Source organism: Falco naumanni, chromosome 19 (assembly GCF_017639655.2).
Source record: "Falco naumanni isolate bFalNau1 chromosome 19, bFalNau1.pat, whole genome shotgun sequence".
NCBI lineage: Eukaryota > Metazoa > Chordata > Aves > Falconiformes > Falconidae > Falco > Falco naumanni.
The window spans coordinates 6,187,612-6,213,576 of NC_054072.1; the positions used below are offsets into that span (position 1 = coordinate 6,187,612).

The window sequence follows — 25,965 nt, forward strand, 5'->3', positions numbered from 1 at the left end:
GCTACAGCTTGGAAAGCTGACGAACCCAAGGCTCCAGCATGTCTGTGTCAGTAGAGGGGAAAGGCACCTCTTCTCCTGACCCCCCCACTCACCTGCTCCCAGCAAATAACCTGCCTTTTCTGGGAGGGGTGACCTGTATCCCCCTCACAAACACAGCCTGACCTAAGCAGCAGCAGAGCTCACGGTCCCCTGCACAAAACTGCTTTCTCTGTTGGTGGTCTGCTCCTGCTGTACCCTGATTTCAGTGTTCTGGCAGAGATCAAGCAGGGTATGGAGAGGACATCAAAACCACTTCTCTAGAGAAGTGGGGTGGGGGTCTCTTGCCCTTTTGCTCTGCAAACACAGAGCAACTCCGGGAAACTGCATGAAGCTAGAAGCCAGCAATTTTATCGTGGAGATCAAAACTGTTCCTGGGCTGAATGGGATTCTTTAGCTGCCTTGACAAACCCCTCACTTCCTTTCTCCCTTCACCAGGCTTTTTTATACCTCCCCCTCACAGATTTCTGGCCCCGAAAGTTGTCCTCTGTTTGGAAGACTGTTTCTTGCACTGACTGCAGGTAGATATGTACAGGGACTAAACTGCTCCCTTGTCATCTTCCCCACCCCCCCACCCCCCAAATGCAAATAGCGCTCACTGCCACAAGCACAGGCATCTGGATATAGGGCTGCTTGCCCCAGTGCCACTGACCTTTTTCTTCCGGTCCCGAGAGCGGTTCCTGCGCTTGCGATTGGATTCTTCCTTCTCCCTCTGCTCCTGCAGAGCTTGAGCTTCAATATCTTTGATTTTCTTCAGCTGCTTAGCTGCTTGAGCCATGGCCGGTCAGACTGCAGTTCCCTCCAGAGCTCAGACCTGCACTTTCCACGGAGCACCCTCCAATTTCTGGCCAAGAAAGTCCTTCCCCTAGCTCAGATGCTGTCGACCCAGATGAGTGTGAAACCAGTAATGAGAGGAAAATAGAAAGCAGCCAGCAAGCCCCAAAGGGCAGCCGATGTCTCCAGCTAATTGCTAGATGGAGCCTGGGACGCCTTTATAAAGCATTAATAATCCTAAATCCAGCTGTTCCAGAGGTTCTGTGCACCACTGCAGCAGCCCCTGACTGCATTGGCACATCATGCAGAATCCTCCTTGTGGGACAGGACACCAGGCTGCTGCTGTGCTCTCTCCTCACTGTCTCTCCTGCAGTATGAGAAGAGATGCACGCAGTCAGCCACAGGAAGGAAAATAAATCTCAGCAATTAATGCATAATGACAATAGAGAAGCAGTGGAAAAGGAGGGTGATGCATTTCATCTCGACTTCTGGGTTCTCCGTAGCAATGCATAAAGAACAGTAACCTGCATGTAGTCAGTCAGTGGCTTTACCACTGCAGTGCTGCTGAGGCAGGCACATATTCCAGTCTCTCCAATTTTCTTCCTTGCAGCCACTCTCTGTGCAGCAGCCGTATCACTCGCTCACTCTCTAGGTTATGATTCCAGCTCCTTTCAAGGGGAGCAATAGGGAATCACTGCATCAGTTTGGAGGCAGGCAGCATCTCTGCTCAGAAAACCGCCGATACTGCAAAGGATGTGCCAAGTACTGGAGCAAAGTGCAGTTTAACAGCATCCTTTCCTCCTCACATGTCTCCACTGAGTGAGCAGCAAGGGGAGGGGAGGGATCTTGGCTGTGAATGGGAGACAGAAACCAAGGGCTCAGTCTGCTCTTTGACTACGCAGCACCAGGAAAGTAAACCAGAGCCACAAGCTCCTGCCCATCCAAACATCACCAGAGCTCAAGTCCTCTCTGCGGATCCCCAGTCAAGGTTCCTGGAGAGCCAGCCACTCTCTCCATACACATTCATGCATTTCACCTGCAGCTGCCTTCCAAAACCAAAAAAAATTCTACGCTGGAAGCCAAGGGTCAAGCGTGGAGGTACAACTTTGGTTCCTATGCATGGCACCAGTCTGTGAAGGGGCCAGGATAAAACCAGGGCAGACTCGGTGGTGGTGACCATAACATGACCTGCAGCAAAGTGTGCTTTACTGTTCAGGTGCTTTGGAGCAGCCCTGCCTTTATCAGCCCAATTCTGGTCCCTCAGAACAACTGTCCCCTATGTGCAAGCCCATGGGCAAAGTACTAGGAAAATCATCAGCCCAGGTGGAAGCCCTGCCCTTTTCTGGCACAGTCCTGCCCATCTAGACAGAAAAGGTCCCTGTTGTGTCAAAAGATGGAGAAGCAGGGATTAACATCCATCTCTCCACAACTACTTGACAGTCATTTACAGGTTATTTAGACTGGCGAGAAGCTGAGATGCAGACTTAACTGTACAGACACTACTTTCTGCCCGAGTAAGTTTTCCTGCATGTCTTTTCCTTTGAAGTTCCTCCAGCTCTGTTGCTTCACCCACAGACCAAGGAGGGTGCTAAAAACAGGAAAAAGGCTGGCATATTATAGTTTATAAAGACTATGACTGAGAATATAGAGAAGGTCCTAAGAAAATATGAAGAATAAGAAATCATAACGTTTTACAAGGCTTTTCCAAGGACAGCTTTAGCTCTGCGTACTGTACCCATATGGATAAATAATACTCAAGTATTATATACGTAGATAGATAGATATAAAAAATACAGCTGCACATCTTTATATAGCAATGTTCTATGAATACCCCTGCAAAAAAAATTTACAAAATTAAATAGAAGCTGCATAGTGAAAGGCTCCACGGACAGGAGGTGCCAGGAGCACAGCTGCGCCAGTCACCCCAGTTGTGCCTCTGCCGCATGAACACTTTGCAGCCAAATGAGGCAGAGGTCAAACAAAAAAAGATGACCTGTGGTCAACAGTAAGCACACAGGGTGCAAAGCAGTTGTCACAATTAGCCATAATACACTGAGAGCTCCTCAATTCTGCACGTTTGACTTTGCATCCTAAACCAGCTCTCTGCCAGTTTAGAAGTCTTTCTGAGGAACTTCCTAATTTTTCAAAACGAGGAACTCGGGAATGAAACTAAATTCTGCTATGTACAACGGCCTCAGTTTCCACCACATGTACTCACTACCGTTTGGGCACCAACCTGTCAGTGCGGTGGGGCACACTGAGCTCCGAGCAGAGCTCCAAGGCTGTAGCAAGGCACTGCTGTGACTTTACGTCTCAGCCCTTACTCGAGTTCTGCCTTCCAGGTTCCCGCTACGTGGCAGGGTCTGCACACTTGCGCTTAAGGGATAGCTGTGCTACAATCCGGATTTTGTCATAGGCATCATTTTTTTGCTGATGTCAACAAGGCATCTACTGCAGACACAGCTAAATGGCATCAGGCAGTGGCAGTACATTCAGTTTTTGCCTGTAGGACACCGCCTCCTCCTCCAAACAGTTCCCACCTCTTAACTCCTTATAAGCCAGAACAGAGTGAGCACAGGGCAGGAGCAGTAATCAAGGGAAAACCAGGATACGGGGAAAAAGACACAGGAGTGAGAAGAGTCATGCTTTTGCTGGTCCAGGGGACAAAACAGAAAAGCATCTTCCTGAAACTGTCTGAAAACTTGCTTCCCCCTCCGCGTGCGTACAGGAGGAAGGAGATCCAATCTCCCAGATGGAACAAGAACATTTTCATGAGCTCCTCAACTCTGAATTCAGAGTTCTGTCTCAACATATTACAGCCCACAGGCTGAACTCCTCCATCAGTCAACCAGGTAGTTACCAGATCCCACTGCAGATCCCTTTACATCTTGCCTACTGTTTTCCTGCAGCGGTCTGTAGCTGCCCCGTATTTGCCACTGACTGTATAAAGCTGTAGTCAGGAAAGACAGATAGGGTCAGAGAGGGCAGGCAAGGCACTGGCACCTCGCCATCTCTCCTAGGTATACCAGAAGTTACACCTACCTTTATACATTTCTCAAAAGCCCTTGATACTAAAATCAGAAAAATAGAAGTTCTTAAAAAAATGGCTTCAATTTTTTGAATTGAACTCAATTTCAGTTTCCTCTGGGGAAACAGAGGATGGCAGAATTTCAGTAAAAGGATTTCCTCCTTTAGCTGAAAGGTACCGTGTGCATACACTAACCAACATGTTAGTAGAGAAAAGGCTTTCCAAGAACCTTATTTAATTGTTTGACACACAGCACCATATTTATCACTTTTCCCTTGCAAAACAGATTATTTGAACTATGACAACTCTCCAGTACCTCAGTCACAGACTGGGATTCTAACATGTGACACAAATGACAAACATATCGACAACAGAGTCCCTGTTCCAAAGAGTTCACAGGGTAAAATATTTGGCAAGGGAGAACAGACAGATACTGACAGGGGAACCCTTCAGGGAAATAATCACACAAAACAAACAAGGTCATTAGGTGCCAATTCTACATATAGAGCTGTCCTCCATGAGGAAAGAAGCACAGAAACAAATTTCTGACTCTGTCTGCAAGGTACTGCAGCAGTTTCAAGAGATTAAACATGTAGCTGGACTCTTGCCCTGCTCTAGGTGAAGACTAACGTTTGGTGAAATTGCCGAGATTCTCTGTGTTAGGGGCAAAAGGTTTTTACATTCAAAGCTCAACTTCAGGCAGCTATTTTTAGGTAAATTATTTGGGCTGACAAGCTGTGAAGATAAAGGATGCTGCAGGCCCCACCTTAGCTGCTGTAAACTTAGGTCTGCCTCAGTCTATTTGCATTCCTCTCACTGCAGAGACAGGATCTCACCAAGGAGCTCTCTCCCGAGTTGGGAACCTAATTAAGATGGTTCTATTCTTTTTAGCATTTTCTTACTATCTCACTGATGAGCTTTCAGAACTGTCAGACCCCTTTGAGATAATTCTCCTTTCAGTTAGCCTTTTTTCAAAACCACAGTGCTAGTCTCCCAGGCAGTAGTTTGCTGCTGTGGGTTGCATTTAAACTCTTCCCTGCATATTGAGTTGGTAACAGACGTTTTGGTCCACATATCAACAGATTTAGAGTAGACCTGACCGTGCCGAATGGAACAACTCTCACCATGTCCACAGCATGATACCTGGCTGTGGCAATGCAGAGCCTGCAGCAGCAGCTGCTGTTTACACCGTTCAATACAGCACTAAGGGTTCTTGCATTTCAAGACAGCCTGATTTCAACCCCATTCCAGCTTAGCAAATTCTCTCTCCAAAAAACCCCCACCCTTTAGTTCAGTCATTCTCTAACAGTAAGATTTGATAGTTTGTATGACAAGATTCTAAAAAGAGGTCACCTTGTTCATGGCTCATAAATGTGGTTACCATCAAGTTAGCCCACACAAACAGGTTTTTGTTGGTTTGGTGTTTTTTTTTTTTTTTTTAACAAGCAGAGGCTATTAACAGCCTACTTGATCAAATAATGCTTTTTACAAATATTTCTTAAGTAGCAGTTACTGTTTATCAGCTCATTAACTCTGGAATCACATTTCCCTGACCTCTTCTACAGATTTCCATAAACATTTACCTTTGTTCCTTGGCCTACAATGCTAGAAAGTTGTTATAAATCATTATGTTCCTATCTAGACACTTGCTTTTTCTCCTTGAAAGAGTTTCAACTACCTTAAGAACTGAGAAATGCACAAAAAGTTAAATTTTAATAATTATTAGCACTGACTCAGCTCACCTCTAGCTTGACTGCTTGTGATTATTAAGCCTTGCAAAGATCTCAAACAGTTATTTGAAAAACATTTTGTATCAGTGTGTATAACCATAAGTTGGTGCCAGGGCATCAGATAGATTTTGAACTGCCCTACCTTTCAGATTATGGTGCAAGCATTTCAGTAGAACATAATCATATGCTGTTATTGCACGGAAGTGATTTGCCATGACCATTTCAAATTTTGGAGTTATCTAAAGCAGCAGAATTACACTCTAATCACTCAGCACGTTAATTCTGGAAGTCAAAGCCATTTTGAATTGCTGGAGGACATGCAACTTTCTCAATTAGTATTTTATTTTTAAAACCCATAAACGTATCCTAAAAATGAGAGATGCTTCTGAAAATTGCTAATAAATAAAAGGTGAATCATTGATAGATAATAATTCAAGCCAAGTACATTTTAATGGTCAAATAGAATCTGCCAGATTTGTTGTATACAGAAAATAACAAGCAAGACTCAAAGGACCCCAAACTGCAGTTGTTTAAGGTAGGAAGAAAACAGGGCACACTGGGGTGGTACCCACCGCCTCATAACTTTGCTACTGGCCCGTGCCAAAGCTTCTTAATGAACAACTTAAAAAAAATCTAAAGTAAGCTATGAGCGACTGAACACAGCTTTCTGGCATGGAATGGTTAATTCAGTCTTAACTCTAGCACTCACTATGGGAAAGTAATGCACATACATGCAAACACGAAGGATGTGCATATACCGAGATCCTGATGACTCTTACCTGTAACGCTGCTGATGTACTCACTGTAATTCACAAGTGATGAAAGTAGTGAAAACCTTAATCACAGGTCACCCTGCCTCTCCTTCCTTCATGCCTGAATAACTTAAAAACTGTTATGTGAATAAATTAACAAATCACCCAGGAGCACCCCTGTATGATTAGCTTCCATCTGTATCCTGACACAATTGGTCTGAAAATTCAGGTGCCTTCGATAAAACAACTAAAATGAGTCCAAGGCAAAATGTATCAGCTTAAAGGCAGATGCAGCATCATACTTACCTTACATAAACTTACATTCCACCTTGGTGAGGACTGGAGATGGGAAAAGCATGTCAAACTTAGTTTTACTAACTCTCGAGGTCCCTTTATTTGCCACAGTGTGCTTCCTCAAAGCCATACCTGTGGCAACACACGTGTGGAACTGCCTTCGGAAGCCCGCCTGTGCCCCCCCAGCAGCCTGCAGGATCGTCCCGGCCCCGGGGCTGCGGCCCTGCTAGGCTTCTGTTCCCAAACCCTGCCCGCTGCTCCCATTCCAGGTACCGAGCATAAAGATGAGCGCCCAACTGAATGTGGGAGGGGGAGAGGCAATTTTTTAAGTGCACGAGTCAAATCCCTCAAGTGATCGTAGGAGGAGACACCGACGAAGACCTGCTCATGCTCCACTTCAGCTCTGGGTAGCCCTTGCAGAGGGGAATTTAAAAGGTGACAATTCCTGGAAAAGCCCTCACGTTTTTGGGTTTTCTTCTTATCTTTAATCTTTCTCCGACTAGAAGCTGTAGATAAAAATTAACATGGACAGATACCTCGCAAGTAAATTGCAAGTACCGCCTCTCTTCCAGAGCAAAAGGCCAACAGGGAATCACATACCCGGAACCAAGGATCGGTGACAGAGTTCTGTGCTCAAATAGAAGAAAAAAAATCCACACGCACAACTCACATCCAAAATGGCTCAACATAATTTATTTTTTATGTTAAAATGTACAGAGTTCTTTTGAAAGTACTTGCTAGAAAGGGGAAAAAAAAGTGATATTACATACAAGGAGAGGAAGGGAGACCATCCAGCCAGGAGCGTATGACATGGAGAATTACAAAGGCATCTAGGCACCCCTTCCCCTTAGCTTACAAGTCACCATGAACAAAGTACAAAGAGGTTACAAAACAGGAAAAGCAAATATAAACAGACAGGAATAGACTCAGCTTCATTTGTACATGCGGCTTTTAGAGGCATCTGGAGCTCCTATTCACACACTCTAGAGATCTCTTTAAAGAGAATTTTTATCTTTCTTAAAATAGTTTTTAATATTCTACAACAAAGATAAAAAATTTTAAAGATGGAATGAAATGAAAAAGCTCTTATTTTTAAAAGGCATCAAAGTCACTAACGGTGAGATTTTTTTTAATTTCTTTTAGAAGATTACCCAAGTTATCTTGCTAAAAATACATATTTTTTTTTTTAAACAGAAGTGAAAAAATGGTAGGTACCAATATTACTGCGTTGGATAATTTCTTTTTTTATATAGAAAAGAACATTTTTTTTCTACAATAGTTCTACAGTCACAAAGGCTTGTGGAAAAGGGAGCTGCCCAATTGATTAAAAAAAAAACAAAAACAAACATACAAAACCAAACCAAACATAACGGCAAACAAACTAAATTCACGGCCCTCATTTCAACAGCTTCTCCTCCTGTCTCAGACCCCCCCCCCCCCCCGCCCCCCCTCCCCCCCCCCCCCACCCCAGCAATCAGGAAGCAGTGACACAGCTGAAGATCTAGGAAGGAGAGGGCAGCACAGTGCGCTTTCTACATGGGTTATTTGGAACTGGAATAGTATATACAGAGAAATGGGGTTCTACACAGCCTTGTACATGCTCAAAACTAAACAGAAATAAAAAGTGGAAGTCCTTTGAATTCTGCCTTTTACGGTTAGCAGTTACTGGAGGAAAGTCCATTTTAGTGCATCTGAAGAAACCCCAACTTTCTTTTAGACTCTTTTGGTTTAAAAACAAAAGAAATTAGTCTTATTAATGTGCCTGTATTTCTACTTCATATACAATAAAAAAAGAACTTTACATTAAAGGGTGTCCCTTTTTTCCTGGGTGACATGCCAGTAGTGTAGCCAAACAGAATGTAAATTGGTTTATACGGTAATAACAGCAAAATCCTGCCGCCTGCATCCTATTACAATGTTTGGACTGTTTCCCTCCTGTAAAACAGGCTGATTCCCTTCTTTTCCCAGCGTGGCTATTCCTATAAAATGGGTCTCAAACATAGTGGGAAGAATCATGGAAAACATCACTGACTCCCCCAGAGAGCGGCACATTCAGCAACTTCCTACCCCATACTAGGAATGGAAGAGTGACAAGGACACCACAGGGTTCTCATCAAGTCACTTACAACATACATTTTGTCTTCCAAGATGACTTAAGTAAAGAGAGTAAGAGGCAGACCACTGGAAACAGCTGCTTTTGAGCTCAGCCTGACTCAAAAGGCTCAGAACCAAAACCCACAGCATTTCCAAGTACATACTAAAGCAGACTTTGGGATGTCAGAGGTGCAGCTGATTTGGCAGTTCACCAGAAGAGCCTGCAATCATCTTCTTGTCCTAACAGACCATTAACCACCCCATCCTCCTCATGACTGCATACGGGATACAAACAGATCCCTCTTGAGATACTTCCAGTAGTTCACAGTGACAGAACATGTGTGCATGCATGCACATGTGTGTGCACATGCATGTCTGGGTGGTGAATGGGATCATTTTAAAGTTACATTATATTTTCAGCATGAAACATACAATTTCAATTAACTCTTCTACAAAAACATCAATGTGAATAGTTTATTGTTTACACGTAACTCCAAATTTTACTGGGGGCGAGGGAGTCAGGGAAAATTAAAGATTAAAATTTCCTGACTTGCAGAAATAGCGAGCATCGTTTTTCCTCTGTGTCCCTTTCCAAGTCTCCCAATAAGTGCCTCCTGCTAGAAGTAGGAAATGCTAGGTGGGGTTTAGAGGGAAGGGTTGTTATTGAGATGTCAAACATTTTACATGACTGCAGCACTAGAAACTGCATACAGAGGGGCACAGGGGAGGGAGAAGGACGTACATTAAAAAAAAATATTTAGAAAGATGATTTCACTGTTACACATATTCTGTCCACATTTTCAGCAAAGTAAGGCTCTTTTTAAATTATGAAAAGATTTTGTGCATGTTTTCCCCTCTAAAAAACACCTGTAAATGATTTTAGCTGTAAAATGTTTCAGGATTGTGAAGAAAACAAAAACACAAAACAAAAAAAAAAATCAAAAAAATAAAGACCAGGCTTCCTAAAAAATAAAATAAATCAAAGAAAATCCCTCTAAATCTACAGCAATATTTTAACTGGAAAAAGGTCCATTTTCTCTGGTTCGTCAGTATAAAAGGTTCCTTTATTTATATATATTTCAGTTTTTTAGGATGCAAGTTCATCTTGCTCATCTTCTCATGTATGGTCCATTGAGAGACTGCTTGGGCACCCCAGCAGCATTCATGTAGCTGTGATGGGAGGGGCCAGTGTACATCATGTTTCCATGAGGATTTGGCTGCATAGGCTGCTGGGTATAGGCCTGGCTCCCCATCATCCCCATCTGCATCTGCATAGGATACTGTGCTGTCTGGTTCATGTAGGCAGGGTTACTATGGTAACTGCTGTTCATCATAGGCTGTGTCATCCTGTAGCTGTTCATGGCATTCAGGGTGTTCATATTCATGGAATTGACATTGTAAGGGGTGGTTGGCATTAGGTTGACTCCCATGTTCATACCCCGCTGAACAGCTAATGTACGAGGACCAGCCTGCATGGCAACTGCAGGTGGGCTGCGGCCATAGAGCTGCTGCTGGTGTGCAGTTGCAGAGGGCAATGGTGCTGATTTAGAGCGAATGGAAATGTGCCCCTTGACCGGCATTTGCCCCTGCAGCCTCTGCGTATGTGGAATACCAATATTGGTAGCAGACATGTTACACTGAAGCAGAGGTGACGTGAGGTTCATGGTGGTGGACGCCAGATTTGGTGGGGGTGTCATAGTGGCTTGTGCTTGCGGTGTGCCTGCTAACGGATGAGAGGGAGCTAGCTGAGCCAATCCTGTGTTGGACAGAGAAACGCTGGTTGCATAGGAAGTCACAGCAGGAGAATGGCTATAAGGCATGGCATGAGGGTCCATAATGGTGTTTGTCAGCTGCTGCAACTTGGCTAAACTGAACGTGGCTGATGGTTGTGAATAGCTCCCAGCACCAAAATCCCCTGGAATCCTCTCATAGATACTTATGTTACCAGTGCTTCCTGATTCAGGTATTTCCATGATCATAGGTGCTGGGGTGAAGCTGTTACTCATGCTACACTGAGACAGTGGAGGTTGCTGCTGGGGTGGAGGTGGGGGCTGTGGCTGCTGTGACTGAGGCTGTTGCTGTTGTGGCTGCGTTGTTGGTTGCTGGTTACTTGGAGGCCTTTCTACTACACAGCTCTGAGGTGACTTGATATTGCAGTTTGCTGCAGGCTGGACAGTGTTTTGCTGCATCATGCTGCAACTGCTGCCAATGTTTGCCATTTGCTGAGTGACAACACAACTGTTCTGAGTGAGGCTGCTAGAAGAGGATAGTCCTCCATATGAACAGCTGCTCTGGGAAGAGTTATTTCCACAAATGCTGCCTCCCATAGTGGAATCATAGCTGCTGGGGTTTTCATAATTCTCTGTAGTGCTCTCAATGCTGCCAAGGTCACTGAAGCCACTATCCACCACCTGCTGAGAGTGGTCTGATACTGAAGGCACATCCATCATGGGGCTGGTCTCCATGTTCTGCATAGAGGGTGCGGACAGGGATCCTTGTTCAGGACTTATCTGGGTGTAACTGCTCTCCAAAGCAGGCACATTTGGGCTGCTGACAGAACGTACAGACTGGCTGGGGTGGGACTGCACAGAGGATATTGGACTGTTGTGTTCTGAGGCCTGGCAATCTTCAACCATTGATATCTGAGGATCCTCCTCAGTCTGGGTATAACTCTGCAAAGTCTGACAAGCTGCAAGAGTTTCTTCACAGTCCTGGTAAGCTACATCATGCTCATTGCTTTCCTCCTGTGTCAAGGACTGGACTGCTTGAACAGTTTCAAGATCTAGTTCACTATGAGGAATTTCTTCCTCTTCCTTTAATTCAATTAACCCTTCTTTATTACTTTGCTCTTCTTCGTGATCATCTTCAGACCCAGGGATGTGCTCTGAGCCAACTGATGTCTCATTGGACGCCTGCTCTTCCTCAGAATCTGCCTCTGCTTCATCTTTTTCTTTTGCATCTTCTCTACTGCTTGGTATGCTTGCTTCTAAAAAACATTCTTGCACCTGAGGCTCCTCCTTTACCCCTTCTCTAACTGGCTGTTCCTCCGATTCTTTCTTCTTCACTGACTCCAGATGACCGTCATCTTCGTCATCAGCATCATGATCTTCATTTTGATTTGTCACTACAGCTACTTCCTCTTCTTCCTCATGGTCATGCTCAGGTTCATCTAGTTCTTGCTGTTCTTCTTCTGATTGCCTCTGCTCTTCTAAAACCCGTGGCTTCTCCTCTACTTCCTCTTCTATCTCAGGCTCTTTTACTTCTGGCACTGGACTGCTGTTGCTGTCCACAGGAGAAACTGCCCTTACTTCACTGCTGGCTGTATCTTCCTCTTCTCCCTCTCCTACCTCTTCTGCTTCCATATTCACATCATCTTCTTTCCTTTCCTCAATAAGAGGCAGCTCTTCTTTCTGCTCAGCACTTTCTTCTTTATCTGAAATTTTGGGCTTACGCCCTGGTTTTGAACTAGCTCCCACAGCATCAACTCCTTCATCCTGAACTGATGGTGGTACCTTTTCCTGGTTCAGTTTAAAACCTGGTTTTCGGCCAGGTCTTTTCTTCCAGTGGACCGGCTTTCGGCTTTTCCCTTTTGGCCATCCCTTCTTCTTTTTCATGGGTGTAGAAGTATCTAGCTCAAGTGAAGAATCCTTTGCTTCACATTTTCTCAGCATAGACAACGGTTTCAAAGTTGGGTTACCTGAAAACACAAATTGAAAGATACTGTTCAAACACTTTTGTTTGACTTGAGCATTAATGGAAGCTTTCCCAAGCATTCCCATCATGTTTATCAACTTTATGTATCAATACCAGCTCAGAGATTTATTGTGAAGGGTAACGAGAAGGATCAAGGTCTATCCATTAGCAATCACATTGCACATTATATTTTCAAAGAACACCAATACTTTCTCTGAGCCTTTAATACACAATCAAATTAAACACTAGGTTATGTGATAAAGTCCTGGAAAGACTCACCACCCTTTACAGATTTTATTTACACAATATGTTCACAAATGAAAAATACTCCAATGTAAGGAAACACATGAAGTTGCAATATAAGCATGTTTCCCTTCAGATTTGTATTTTGTGCATCTGCTGAAGAAACGAAACATTTCCACTTTTTTCATGGCTTATGGTTTTAAATGCCAAAAGAAATACACAGATGACTGAATTTGGCTAGTGCGTGTGGGTTTGTGGGGTTTTTTTTGTTAGTCTGAGAAATAATTAAGAGCTAGCTGAACTTCTCTCTCATCCCACTTTTATGTGATGAAGCAAGTTTTGCATTTCAGTGACTTCCCAAACACTAGAACAGGTTCAGAGCTTATACAGCCAGAAAGGAATGTGATCATTTACTGGAAATTTACTGAATAATGTAAAGGCATTCCCTGAATTAATTTTGTTTTGAACCTGCCAATTAGGATAGTCAGTGACATTTTACACAAGTGCTAGTAAACTAGTCCAACAGTTAATCATTGATAATAGTTGATATTCACACTTTACTATCTGAATTTGTCTACAGACACTGAATTCACTTAAACTGCTTTTGTATTAATTTTCCTTTTATCTGCTAGGCAGAAAAGCTCTATTACCAAATAACAGAGCTCACTTAAGCAATCTGTAAATTTATCAAGCCACTTTTTGGCCTCTACTTTCTTTAATTCTATCATTACATAACATTTGTTCTAGTATCTTAATCAGCCCCCAACTGTTCTTTAAACTATTCCAGTTTATCAATACTCTTATCAAGTGTGAATAACTGAGTAAAGATGGTTGTAGTAGTTTCACCAAAGCTAAATGAAGAGATGACAGAGCATCTCTACTCCACTCCAGATTCCCCTGTTCATGTAGTCAAGGCTCATCTGAATCTCTGTGGCTTTGAGCTAGAAAACCACGCTAATTACTGGACATGACCTTCAAATACTCTCTAATAGACTTTGTCAGTGATTTGCCTTTCACTTCATTTACCAAATCCCCTCTTTTTCTGTCAGCTGCTACATTATTTTTTAATCTATCCATAAAATAGCAGTATAGATAGACATGTGATCCAGAATAGAACTGTCAGGATATACAACGATCATCTAGTCCAACTGCCTTGCACGCCACTAATAACAAAGCTGTTTAATTACTCCGTGTTTACAGCTCAACTTACTTAATATGTATTAGCTTGATTCTGTAACATTCCAGCTTAAGCAAATGGTTTTAAGTCAAATAACCTCTCAAAACACTAAGTAGGTAACATTAATTACCCCTATTAACCAAGCTATAGTCTTGCAAAAATATATCACTATAAATACATTAGTATCAGTTTAAATACATTTTTCACGTAACAGTGTTCATTTGTATTGAGTAAATAACCCTCCCTGGACTTTCTACTGAGTAATAAACTAGGCATCCTACTGTTTAAATCAGGATGAAAGTCACACTGATGGGTCTGTGATCAGGTTGGTCATCCCACTATATAGATATAAGATCAATCTCCCACCAATACTCACAGTACATTTATTCACATTTCTGCCCTTTCTACCATCTTAAAAAATGTTATGGATTCCACGCTATGAATTTCCCAAGAAATGCTGTTTTAAAGTCCACAGTTACGCAACAAAGTCAAACTACATAATGTGTTCCTAGCAGTTCACAAAGGCTTCTTAAAACCTATTCGTAGGTCAGCTGAGTCATTCTTGCCCTTTGCCTAGACAGGCATTTACTCTAAATATCTCTAATAAGAAGCATTCTGAAAAAAATTGGGTATTAAAAAGTTAATTGAAAACAAATACTAAATTAAAAATTCAACAACTTGAAGTCATCCATAAACCAAATATTTGGAATGTGAATAAAGGAAAGAAAGGATCTGCCAAAATCAGTGTATCATTGGGCAGGAAGAAGGAAACACTACATTCATAGTATTTGTTAAAGCATTAACACTTAAGCCCTTATGAAAAAAAAAAAATCCACCTCTAAAGAAAAAAAAAATAAAATAAAAAATCGCTATTTCTCTTCCCCTTCTTTCACATTTCTTATCTACTACATAGGATCAGATTTACCACCCCTTTGGTAAAAACCTTTTGCTTTTATCCATACTGTCATGGATGTGTATTTTTAGGAATAAAGAAAAAAAAAAAAGTAAACAATCTTATGACAGCAGGCTCCTCTTACAATAACGTAATAATAAAGATGTCCAGTCTGGGCTCCCCAGCACAACACAGACATGGAGCTACTGGACAGAGCCCAGCAAAGGGACACTAAGATGCCTAAGAGATGAGCATCCCTCTGATGAGGAAAGGCTGAGAGCTGGGACTAGAGAAGAAAAGGCTCAAGGAGGATCTTATCAATGTGTACAAATATTAAGGGAAGGTGTAAAGAAGGTGGAGCCAGGCTCTTCTCAGTGGTGCCCAGTGCCAGGACCAGAAACAACAGGCACAAAATGAAACACAGGAGGTTCCATCTGAGCACTAGGAAACGCCTCTTTATGGGGCACTGGAACAGGCTGCCCAGAGAGGTTACGGAGTCTCCCTCCTTGGAGATATTCAAAAGCCATCTGGACATGGTTCTGAGCAACTGGCTCTTGGTGGCCTTGCTTAAAAAATGGGGCTGGATAAGACAACCTCCAGAGGTCCTTTCCAACCTCAGGGGACTGTGATTCTATGGTTTTTGCCACAGGCACTTGATGCAGTCTTCACAAGAGAATATGGATTTGATGACTGCTCAAGTTTTCATGTGCATCATGTTTCTCAGTATCCTAAAAAAATATGTATGTGCTCATTCAGTTGCACTTGGTTAAACGTCAGTGTGCACACCAGCTTGAACAGAAGATTCTTAAAGTATTCATACTGACAGTAAAACTTACAGGTAAAACTAAGAAAAACAAAATAATACAGCTCAGTCTATTACAGAGCTCCATCTTCCCCCACACAACACTAATCAAATTGCACAGAATTGGTAGAATATAGAGAGACAAACTTTATTTGCTTTCTACACCATAGAAGACACCCTGTGTTCCAGAAAGCCTAGCCCTTATTAATACTGTATTTAACATTAAATACTGGTCTCAAATCACCATACCACACTGTCGGGGCTACAGCAGTCAGAACCAATTCAAATTCTCATCAGACACCAAATTTAAGAGACTGCAATGTTACATTCCAGGGAAATCATAAAATACTTTCAGATCATTGCCTCAGCTAGAGATAAGTTGTCAGGGAAAAATCGAACCCGAACTACTCTTAGAAAGTTTAAAAAAGAAAAAAAAAAGTTACAAACAGGTTTCTATAGTGATGGGAAAACTTCCAGAAAATTTAAGCTTCCTATAAACATTCCTAACTCATAGTTATGATTAAAATAGTCCAAATCTGAACCAAGTATTAAGGACTGCAATACTACATTTTTCAACTGTCAAAGTAGTGCTGCCCCCTCCACCCAGCTTAATTTTTATCAAAAAAGGCCAGCTGCTTATGATGACTGATTATCCCCATGGGATAACATGTTTAGGTAATTGAAAATACATTGTATTTTCTCTAAGATCATTACAGTTTTACCATGTATATGCAAAAGCACATGCATTGAAGGCAGAATCAGCCAACAGATACCATTTGATGTCAGGAGCAGCAATATTCTAAAATTGTGTGCTTACTACTTTATTACTTCAGAGGTTCTGACAAATTTGCAGAAGTTTGGGGGGGGTGGGGTGGGGTGGCGGTGGGAAGGAAAGCAACAGAAGTGACACAAGGGAACAGAAAGCACTATTATTATAAGAGGAGAGTATTTAAAAAGTAGGTGATCACAAAATTGTTTGCTGTAGTATATAATGGGTCTGAGCTGAAACAGTAGCTTTCCAAACACCATTTTTGATCCCTGGGCACCCTGTGGCATACTTTCAGTCTGTAAAAGGTGATTAAAAATTATTGATGTATTTTATAAAGCAGTACATGTGTGTGTAATCTCTAAAGGGATCTGCATCTCCACCAGAAAACATTCAGAAGAGCACAAATGAAAGAGACTGAAAACAACCTTAGTAACAGATCTTCTCCCAACTCTATAGTCTTATGATGGTGCTGGAGTACCATAAAAACGTATTTAATCAGTAATCAGATAACAAAAGAATTTAAAAAAAAAATGGTGTAAGATGACTGCGCATATATTCCCACTAAGCAAACTTAATGCTGCATCAACACGGGTTTTGACTAGACTTACATGGTTACATGCTGCTATAAGGATTGAAGGGTAACTGGTATATATAGTAATGGATAGTATACATGGCTATAATCATACTGATGCTTTCACTGTTCAGTACTTTTAAAGAAAAATTCTCCTCTGCTAACCACAGGCTAGTTGAAAGCCATAAATAAATGAGTTTGTTCCGGTAATGATTTTTTACTGTGGGATAATGGCACCATACTTTTCTGACACAGCTCTTCATTTTTATTTGGCTGACTGCCTTGTACTGTGTAGACCATCAAGGGAACAGAACATCACAGCCATAATGAAGATTACTAATGGAGCATCTGAATGACAGATGTTTCTTCTGAATTGTCAGTGCACTCTAAGTAACCAGTTCCAACCAAATAACTATTTTATGAACTGAAGGTTTAAAGAACTTTAAGGAGCTATGAGAAGCTGAAAGGCAGGACACACAGTGTGATGAAGAACAGGATCTCAAAAGACACAATTTATTATCTCTCTGTTATGGAAAACTGAGGGCTCTCCTACTCATTTCTGAAGTGACCCTGGCTGCACAGATTCTTCCACGGTAACAGATACCGATTCTACTAGGAAAGCTGAATCGAAAGGACACCTGTGATCAGGTCATTGCTAGTAAGATAGTTTAAAACATGTACCACATTATAAGACTTGGGAATGTTTAAGGCTAGTATGACTAATAATTTATGCCCAACCCTACATTTTGGCTGGAAGTTACAAGAGAAGGTAGGCAGCTTGTTCCGTCATGAGCTAAGTATCATCTGACACTCAACTGACACACTACCTATACCAAACTCAACAGCATACCACCAAACATACCATTAGTGTCATCAGACTCCTCCTCATCTTTGGACTTCCTCTTAGAAGAGGGTCTATGCCTGAGTGTGTCTGGTGGGGCTAAGTGCCGAAAGTATCCACTGGGCAAAAGTTCGTTCTCCTCCTCTTCGTCGTCATCCTCCTCTTCCTCCTCCTCAATCTCGAACGTAGGCTCCAACCGGGGCATTGGTCGTTCAGAGTCTGAGTCCTCAAACGGTTCATCCAGCACTTCTGTGGTCTCTGAGATTGTTTCAGTGACAACACTGCTGTTGTGGTGCTTGCGTTTGCGGACTCGCCTCTTCCGATGAAGGATTGGTTTCTGAAAGTGGAAAGTGGGAGAAGAGAAGACATTTTATCACATGCAGCAGAAACAGAACACTGATAAATAGAAAACATGAACAGCAGAGTTGAACAGTCTTAGCTTAGCAAGACCACAGGGCTCCCTTCTGGAATCCAGGCTTCTCTAGAAATACTGACCAGCATCTGCCTTCAGTTAGACAGATGTTAAATACAATGCAAGACAACCAACTTCCATGAAGATTGCTATATTGACATTTCTGTAACAGTATAAACCATTTAAAGAGCTGAAGCTAAGAGCCCATCCATAACAGCTGGAAGTTCAGACACTACAACATAGATGTGAATAGTTTAGAATAAACTGCAAAGATGATATAGAAGAACACTTTTTAGCACAGCATCTCACAAAGAAAGGATTTTCTTGGTCACGTTGATAGAATCTACATCTCTGTGGCAAATTATTTCAAAGTCTTTATGCTGTGATTTTAGTTGTTTAGATAGCATTCGTGTTTTGCAATCTTCTTTAAAAGTATGACCATATCTGTTTCTATTTGGAGTGACTGAGTAAAACTTAAAAGATAACCAAGGTTGAAAAATATCAAAAGTACAAGGCAGAAATTAATATTTGAAAACAAAAAAACCCCAAACAAACCCCACAAAAACACCTACCTCTGATTCCACAAAAAACACCACTACAAAAAAAGTGTAAGTACCCTCCAGACTTCTGGAAACTGTTAGAACAGATTTCTCCAGAGTTCTGGAACGCTGAGCACACTATACGCTTAATACATACCTCATGAATTGCACAATCCTTCAAAAAGCACCAACATACCGATAAAATAGACTGCATGATATAGTCAGAGAGAACAATAAAAAAGGCACACACCTTTCGTTTTAACGTTGGCTTGGTGAGAACAGGTGGAGAGCTGGATCGAGGACTCACAGGCTCATCATCTTCCTCTTCACTACTCTCACTAAAACACCTCAGAAGTGCCCTATCACTGTCACTGTAGCGGCGGGGTAATCTGTCGCAGTCCTCTGGGAATCTACACTTCAGGGACTCTGTGTTCTTTTTCAACTGCCCTCTCCACCTTTCCATACCTTCACTGTACCGCCGATGGGGAATTGCAGATTTTTCACCTTTGCCATACTGTCCCTGGGAAACTGCAGATTTTTCCTCATCTTCAGCGTATCGGCCTCTTGGGGCTGGAGACTTCTCCTCACATTCACCACATCTTCCTTGCAAGGCCACCGACTTCTCCTCACAGTCACTGCACCGACCTCGTGAGGCTGTGGATTTCTCCTCACATTCACTGCATCGCCCGCTGGGAACTGCTGCTTTGTCCTCAATGGGCAATACTGGCTCCTTCTCACAAAACGGCTCCCGAAGTTTTTTGCTCTTACGGTTCCACCGACCTCTTCGTGATGGCTGACTGTTTGCAGGAAGACTATCCAGAGGAAAAATGTGCTTGTTTGGCCATGCAGAATTGGCTGGAGCAACAATGTCTGGCTTTTTTTCACTCTCTGTAGGTGAGTAAGGCTCTTGCTCTTTCTTCTCCCACGACACAGATTTTACCATCTGATTTAAACAAAAACAAATAGATTTCACACTTCCTATTTTAAGTATGCATTCTGAATTTGATTCCACAAAAGCTTTCGACCAAGAAGTCAGAAGAGTTTAACAAGAATGACTTTTAAGAATCTGAGAATAACAAAAGAATTGACCATGAGATTCTAATAGTGCTAACTGCTAATCCTTTCCTCCCAGGTGATAACGTACTCAATTAGCTTCCTGACAAGTGACTTCAGTCAGCAGCAGCCATACAATGGCCTGCTGGAGTGCAAACATCATCCTGCTACTTTCAAACACAGTATTTGTGTAATTTTCAAGAAAAAAAGCTACTTTTCTATTAAAATACACGATTAGTCTAATGTCAATAAAGTAACAGCACATAGTATGCCTCTTAGCATTCTAGCCAATGTGCATCACTTGATGCAAGGGTGTAATCAACTCTTCAAGGACAGAAGCCTAGATAGATTTCAGAAACCTTCACTGCTCTGTGGGCACTAATTCTAAAGCTATCAGTAGTTTTGCAAAACTACACAGCAAAAACCTTTGGTGAAAAATGTTAAGTTTTTGCTGATTCATTTCCATTTATTCTATTTGTCACTCACAGAAATATTGGGTCCTTCAAACCTGAATCCATTTCAATAATTTGACGAAAGACCACGTTGCTTGAGAGTCAGAGGTAGATTTTTTTGTTTGTTCAGGTTTTTTGGGGGTTTTTGTTTGTTTGTTAACACCCCAACACCTACTGCAAGAATCATTAAGGATAGAAAGAGCCTTTTTACTCTTCTCAGTGATAGTCTTTAACCTTTCTCTAGACTATGCCTCAATGTTTTCCCTATTCTTAGTTTCTAATCTGAAACTACAAAGATACATAAACTAATCATAACTGCATTGCTTTTAATGATAATGCCAAATGTCCAAGCTTGGCACTTAAAATCTTGTTAGATTTGCCTGCAAAAGGTAGGCAAACTATGTGCCTCACAGAAGTAACAGATTCGCTCTTACGCTGGCATCTGGATCCTTTTCTTTCTGCTGTTGTTGCTCTTCATTTTCCCCATCCTCTGTCTCCTCTTCTTCATCTTCAGAGACAACCGAGTTGGAAACTATAATAGGTGTCCAACGTAGGCATTCTGCATCCACATCTATAGGTCGGACATTAGTTCTAAGCTTTGCCATATGCTCCTGGATAAGTTTCTCCCGACGAATGATCACAAACCTAAAGAGTAATAATACCCTAATCAGCAACAGGTTACATGCTGTACATGTTGTCACGTGAAACAGATATAAGATGTTACAGGAAAATCTCCATACTGTCAATCAGCGCTGTCATGAATAACTTCAGAGAGGACAGAAAGCTCATTAAAATTGTACAGTTTGCAATACCATCAGATTACCAGAGAAAGCATCTTAAAACTGAGAATATGTTAAATTCTTTCCACCTCTTGTTAATGGTGAAGCCATTATCCTTCTGTGGGTAACATTCAGTTGTGATGCGTCACTTATTATGTGTTAAATGGTCAAGGGGTATGCCATTTGGGGAACAGGCACCATAAGGTGAAAGATACTGAATGGTAATAAAAGGACTGCTTAAAAAAGTTACAGTCCTACTACCAGCGAGATTTTCTTCAGGGAGCTGGGAGTAATATCACTGATTAGAGTATACTGTGAAGCAAGGACATAAAATTGCTCTCAAATAACTTCCAAGTTTTCCAAATAAGTTTCAAGTTTAACACAAAACACATCAGAATACAACCCCACTCCCAAAACTGCTGCGGTCTGAATCAAGACTAACTCCCAGTATTTCACTTGACTTGTACACTCAGCTGGGCAAGCAGACTAACTCAATTCTACATCCACATACTTCATTTCTCCCAGTGATCCCACTGCTCAAGCATCCCGCGTTAATCCACACAGTTAATGACATCTCTGAGGCACAGAGAGAAGTGGGGAAATCTACTCAGTGACGGGAAAGAGGAACTGATTATTTCCCTCTAGAGAAGGGAAGCTGCTGTTCTTTGCTCTGTTTTGCATGTAGTTTAGACTGATTATGCTGAGGGACCCCAGGAGAACACAGCCAAGAGACCAGATTGCTTTCTCTCACAGCTGCAAATTACTCAGAAGTTCCACAGCTACACAGCTGGAAATCTGATCCAGCTTTGGCAATGAACAATTCCTGCATCACACATGAGCACCACAAATCTCTACAGCCAGCATTTGGACATTTAAGTCTTAGATCAAGCTTATTAGATGTGACTTGTCTCCAAACATTACATTTCATTCAAATACATCTGAAGCTATTTGGAAATACAACAGGGCTCCTGTACTCACTGATCACTACGGAAGTCAAGCATTCGTAGGTGATGCAGAGTGGAAGTGATATCTTGAGGGCAGATTCCAGTCAGCTTACTCAATTTCTTGATGCTTAATTGCTTGTCACGCTGATGATAAAGGCACTCCAATATTACGCTTTTCCAATAAGCCATATATGAGAGGCGCCCCAGGTCTGACAGGGGCTTCTCTGGTGATCCTGCTTGACCCTCACGCTTTGAAAGCAGATAGCCTAAAATATACAAGAAAAAATTTTCAAAGAATTATCATATATAGCTTCTGTTTCCACCCTAACTTCTACAAAGGCATTTTCCCAGAAAGTAGCTGAATGCTGCCTAAAAGACATAGATTAGAATTCTGAAGGATATACTGAGTGGTCAGGACAACTTTTCTTGTTATTTATTTAAACTCCTGTTATTCAGTGATAGACTCCAAACTGCACGGCCACCAGACACCGGCTACGGACAATGCCACGAGATGGCAGCAGTTGCCTACCTAGAAACTACACTAAGCCTGACGTACAGCCTGCTGGGTATCTTCCAACTGCAATTTTGAAGATTAGATAGAGGGGAAAACATTTTAACCATTTAAAACTAACAGGGCAAACATTTTCTTGAAAATTCTCTGTCAAATTTCAGGGCCATACTGGACAGTACAAAGCTCTATCGGCAGAGGCTTAAATTAATTTAAGACTGTAATACACTGTACAGGTTCAATAAAGACCGAGAGCTTATATCCTCCCTGATATGACAAAGGGGGGAGAGGGGAACCAGCTGACAAATGTGTCTTCTCACTGCTACCCTAATATAGCCCACATTTGTTGACTTCTCAAGATACATCGAGTTCCTTTGTTTCACCACTATTTTCAGAACAACTTACCTACATAAGGATATCAACCAGCAAAATCATTCTAATCTAATTACACCAGTAGGGTTCTTCCTCTGGATATTAGCTCCAAAATTAGCACATCCACAGGGAGGGCTATATTAGATTGCACTCAGCATAAGAGAGATATAGTTACAGTGGCAAGTTTCCCCACGAACTTGCTGAGATCCATATATCAATCTGATAATTGTTTGAGTATTCAGAGCATAAGTATGTCTGGTTTTGTTGCTCTCAAAGCTGAATTGAAATGTATCTATGACTACCTTTTGCTTAAGATACTCATTTACTTAATCAAGCTGCTGAAGATTTCAACAGACCATGCAGTTTTAGGGTTGGCTTTCTGCAGAAAGAACTACATGCACAAAGTAAGCTTCTGCTAAAAACACTATGCTGACACATGTCTACAGTTTCCACTGTAAGTTACTTACACAGGAAACATGAGAATTAGGGGGGAAAATGACCAGTTTGCCTTTAGAATTGAAGCCTTCCAACAATAAGAGTAAATTGTGAAGTTCAGATGATCCTGTGAGATTTAGAATTCTTTAGCGTGAGATGTTTTTTAATTTGAAAAATACCCTCTTCTACAGTTCACCCTTCCTTTAAAATATGAAAAGACAAAGACTAAAAAAAGTGAAGAAAAAGTTCCTTACTGAAGTCAATTAGGAACCTGCCATAGCCCTTACGCTGGTACTGTGGAAGAATCATTATACAGGAAACATTGTACTTCTGTTGGCAGTGTTTTTCCTGTTGAAAAAAACCCAGCAGATTAACAAACAACCCAAACAGTGAGAAATAGTAGAATTTGTTGTGTGCAAGTCCCTAACTACTTCTATAGCAAAAACTGAGACAGAGAGCCACAGTTTCTTAGGAACAACAATGTATGTGAGCCAAAGAAAGATTTTAGAAGCTATAATAACATTAAAACTCTATCACCACCATTTCAGTTCAGAAAAACAAAAAGAATGAAACCTTGACGTAACTACCACCTTCTGCTTAGACACAATAAAGAACAAAGGCTATACAGCAGATAAAGTTGAAAGCATAAACCTGAAAGCAGCTAAATTAACTGAAAATTATTGCAGTTTTCCAGTGAATATTTCAACGTTATAACCATAATATACTAAAATCCGATCTGAAATCTGCTGTTCTGAAGACTGAATGGAAAATCTTCAATTAAAGCTATTTAAAAATAAGAAAAACAATTATAGACAAAAATCTTAAGAAAAGACCTATCTGAAATCTTGGCCCTGTTCAGTCAAAAAAATAAAAGGTTTGAAATGAGGTGCAAAGTTGACAAATTTCTTTGGAATACAATGTGTTTACGGAAGGGAAGATGAGATAAATGTTACCAAGTAGCTCCATCTCATAAACAGTACTACCCATCACCACCAAGACTAGGAAGTCACTTGAAAAGCTGGAGTATTTTTAGCTGCTAGCTGCAGTACAAGTTCCTTAGAGAATATATGCTATTCAACATTATGAGGAAACCTGATACCATTAGTTGGTGGTCTCTGAATGTAATATAATCTGGTTGCAACAGATGTCTATACCTATATTACATAATGTATTATATAAAATGCTAGGGTCTAAATTACAACAATTTTAAGACTCTGAAGCAGCATTTCTCACCATAGCAAATGCAGTTCCAAGTCTGAAGTACTCAAATACTTGCCTTAGAAAAGTAGCCAACGAGGTGACAGCCCTTGACATCATTCTGTGTCAGCACGTAGAAAAGAAATGGCTCCACGTCGTAATAGAGTGTCTTATGGTCCAGGAAGAGTTTGGCTAACAAGCACAAATTCTGGCAGTATATTGTGCTGACATTGCCATCAACCTTCCAGAAATGAGGAAAAGTTTTGTCACTCCATTTGCTGTCATGCAAGGACATGCTTCATCTGAGTATCCCTGTACATTTGAAATGTCTAACATGACAGGAAGACTGTCACAGGTAGCACCTCAAAGGACTTAAAACTTATACAACATAAAGGCTGTGGCCAAGTCACTGTTACCTTCATTAGCTTAAGAGAGAGCTTAATTAATTTTCCTAAAATGAAAAAGCATTTTTACAAAGCAAGCCTTCTCATATGTTTTATGGATGAATAACCTACACATGAGGTCAGTTCTTACTGCTTGCTTGTAGTTCTTCACTCTCAGCAACTGAATATTTCAAGAATGAAGATTCTTTAGGGCTATGGAAAACTTACTACACAACTGGGGGCTAAAGACCTTACAAAGTGAGTGGCTTAGTTTTTTAACATACCTCAAAGACTGAAATATTGTTTTTTCTGTAAATTTCATTGGCTGGAGGATGAAACCAGCCACATTTTTTCATATGCTGTTGGAGAATAGTTCTGCTTTTCATATACTTTAGACAGAATTCACAAAGGTACAACTTGGGTAGCCTGTAAGCAAAGAAAGAAAGATCAGAGAGTGAAGACAGACTTTTGTATAAAAAACCTCACTCCTGCAGATAGAGAACTTGAGGAAAACAAATCCAGTATTATACTGACCTTGTGTATGTGCTAATCAGGCCAAAAACAACTTACCACACTTAAACTACTTACTAACTTACTTATTCTGTAATGAATGTGTATTAAATGTAATCAATGTGTATATCAGAATACATGCATCGATTAAAATCCTATTAAAAATATAGTAAAAATACCCCAGTTTTGCACTACTGACACTAGAATGGATTAGACAAATGGTTCGTATTCTCTCACTTCCCTCCTCCTAATAGACAGCTGTATGTACCTGTGAGCCATGGGTCACAACACCATCTGTTTGCCTTAAAACCAATTTACATACTACATTGACACAAACAATTTGAATGCAAGTGTCCTGATACTGTTGTGATTTAACTCCATTTACATACTTTAGCTTGGGCAGGGATGTTATTTTCATTTACTTTCAATGTCTTTAGCAGAGCTAGAAAAATTCCTCGTGTGCTCTTATTAAATGGTAGCATGAAGAGTTTGTCTCTCTAGCTATGGCCCTTGGAAGTTATTCCTCTTTCTGAATCAAATTAAAGTTTGGAGACTTTGCAGTTTAGACAGTTTGCATAGCTGTTAAGCAAGAGAACATCAAAACAACTATACATGCCTCACAGAATAAACTTTCAGATGCCAAAACATGTTAGCATTAAACATTTTTCTTAGCTATTTGTATTTT

The 25,965-nt window shown here is 41.2% G+C and overlaps 2 protein-coding genes across 3 annotated transcripts in view; both read right to left on the bottom strand.

Annotated features, from left to right (window-relative positions):
* Positions 1 to 829, bottom strand: part of ANK1 (ankyrin 1) — a 66,702-nt gene extending 65,873 nt beyond the window's left edge. For both annotated transcript variants that reach the window (XM_040618279.1, XM_040618272.1), the window contains exon 1: positions 689 to 829. In XM_040618279.1, coding sequence (XP_040474213.1) covers positions 689 to 814 — 126 coding nt within the window. In that variant the 5' untranslated portion in view covers positions 815 to 829. The remainder of the gene's footprint in view (positions 1 to 688) is intronic.
* Positions 830 to 7,285: 6,456 nt separating this feature from the next.
* Positions 7,286 to 25,965, bottom strand: part of KAT6A (lysine acetyltransferase 6A) — a 51,067-nt gene continuing 32,387 nt past the window's right edge. Inside the window, exons 11-18 of the mRNA XM_040618320.1 lie at positions 25,055 to 25,196; positions 24,467 to 24,628; positions 23,445 to 23,538; positions 21,910 to 22,141; positions 20,587 to 20,797; positions 18,898 to 19,590; positions 17,718 to 18,033; positions 7,286 to 12,405 (exon numbers count right to left, since the gene is read on the bottom strand). Of these exons, the coding sequence (XP_040474254.1) occupies positions 9,818 to 12,405; positions 17,718 to 18,033; positions 18,898 to 19,590; positions 20,587 to 20,797; positions 21,910 to 22,141; positions 23,445 to 23,538; positions 24,467 to 24,628; positions 25,055 to 25,196 (4,438 nt within the window). The 3' untranslated portion in view covers positions 7,286 to 9,817. The remainder of the gene's footprint in view (positions 12,406 to 17,717; positions 18,034 to 18,897; positions 19,591 to 20,586; positions 20,798 to 21,909; positions 22,142 to 23,444; positions 23,539 to 24,466; positions 24,629 to 25,054; positions 25,197 to 25,965) is intronic.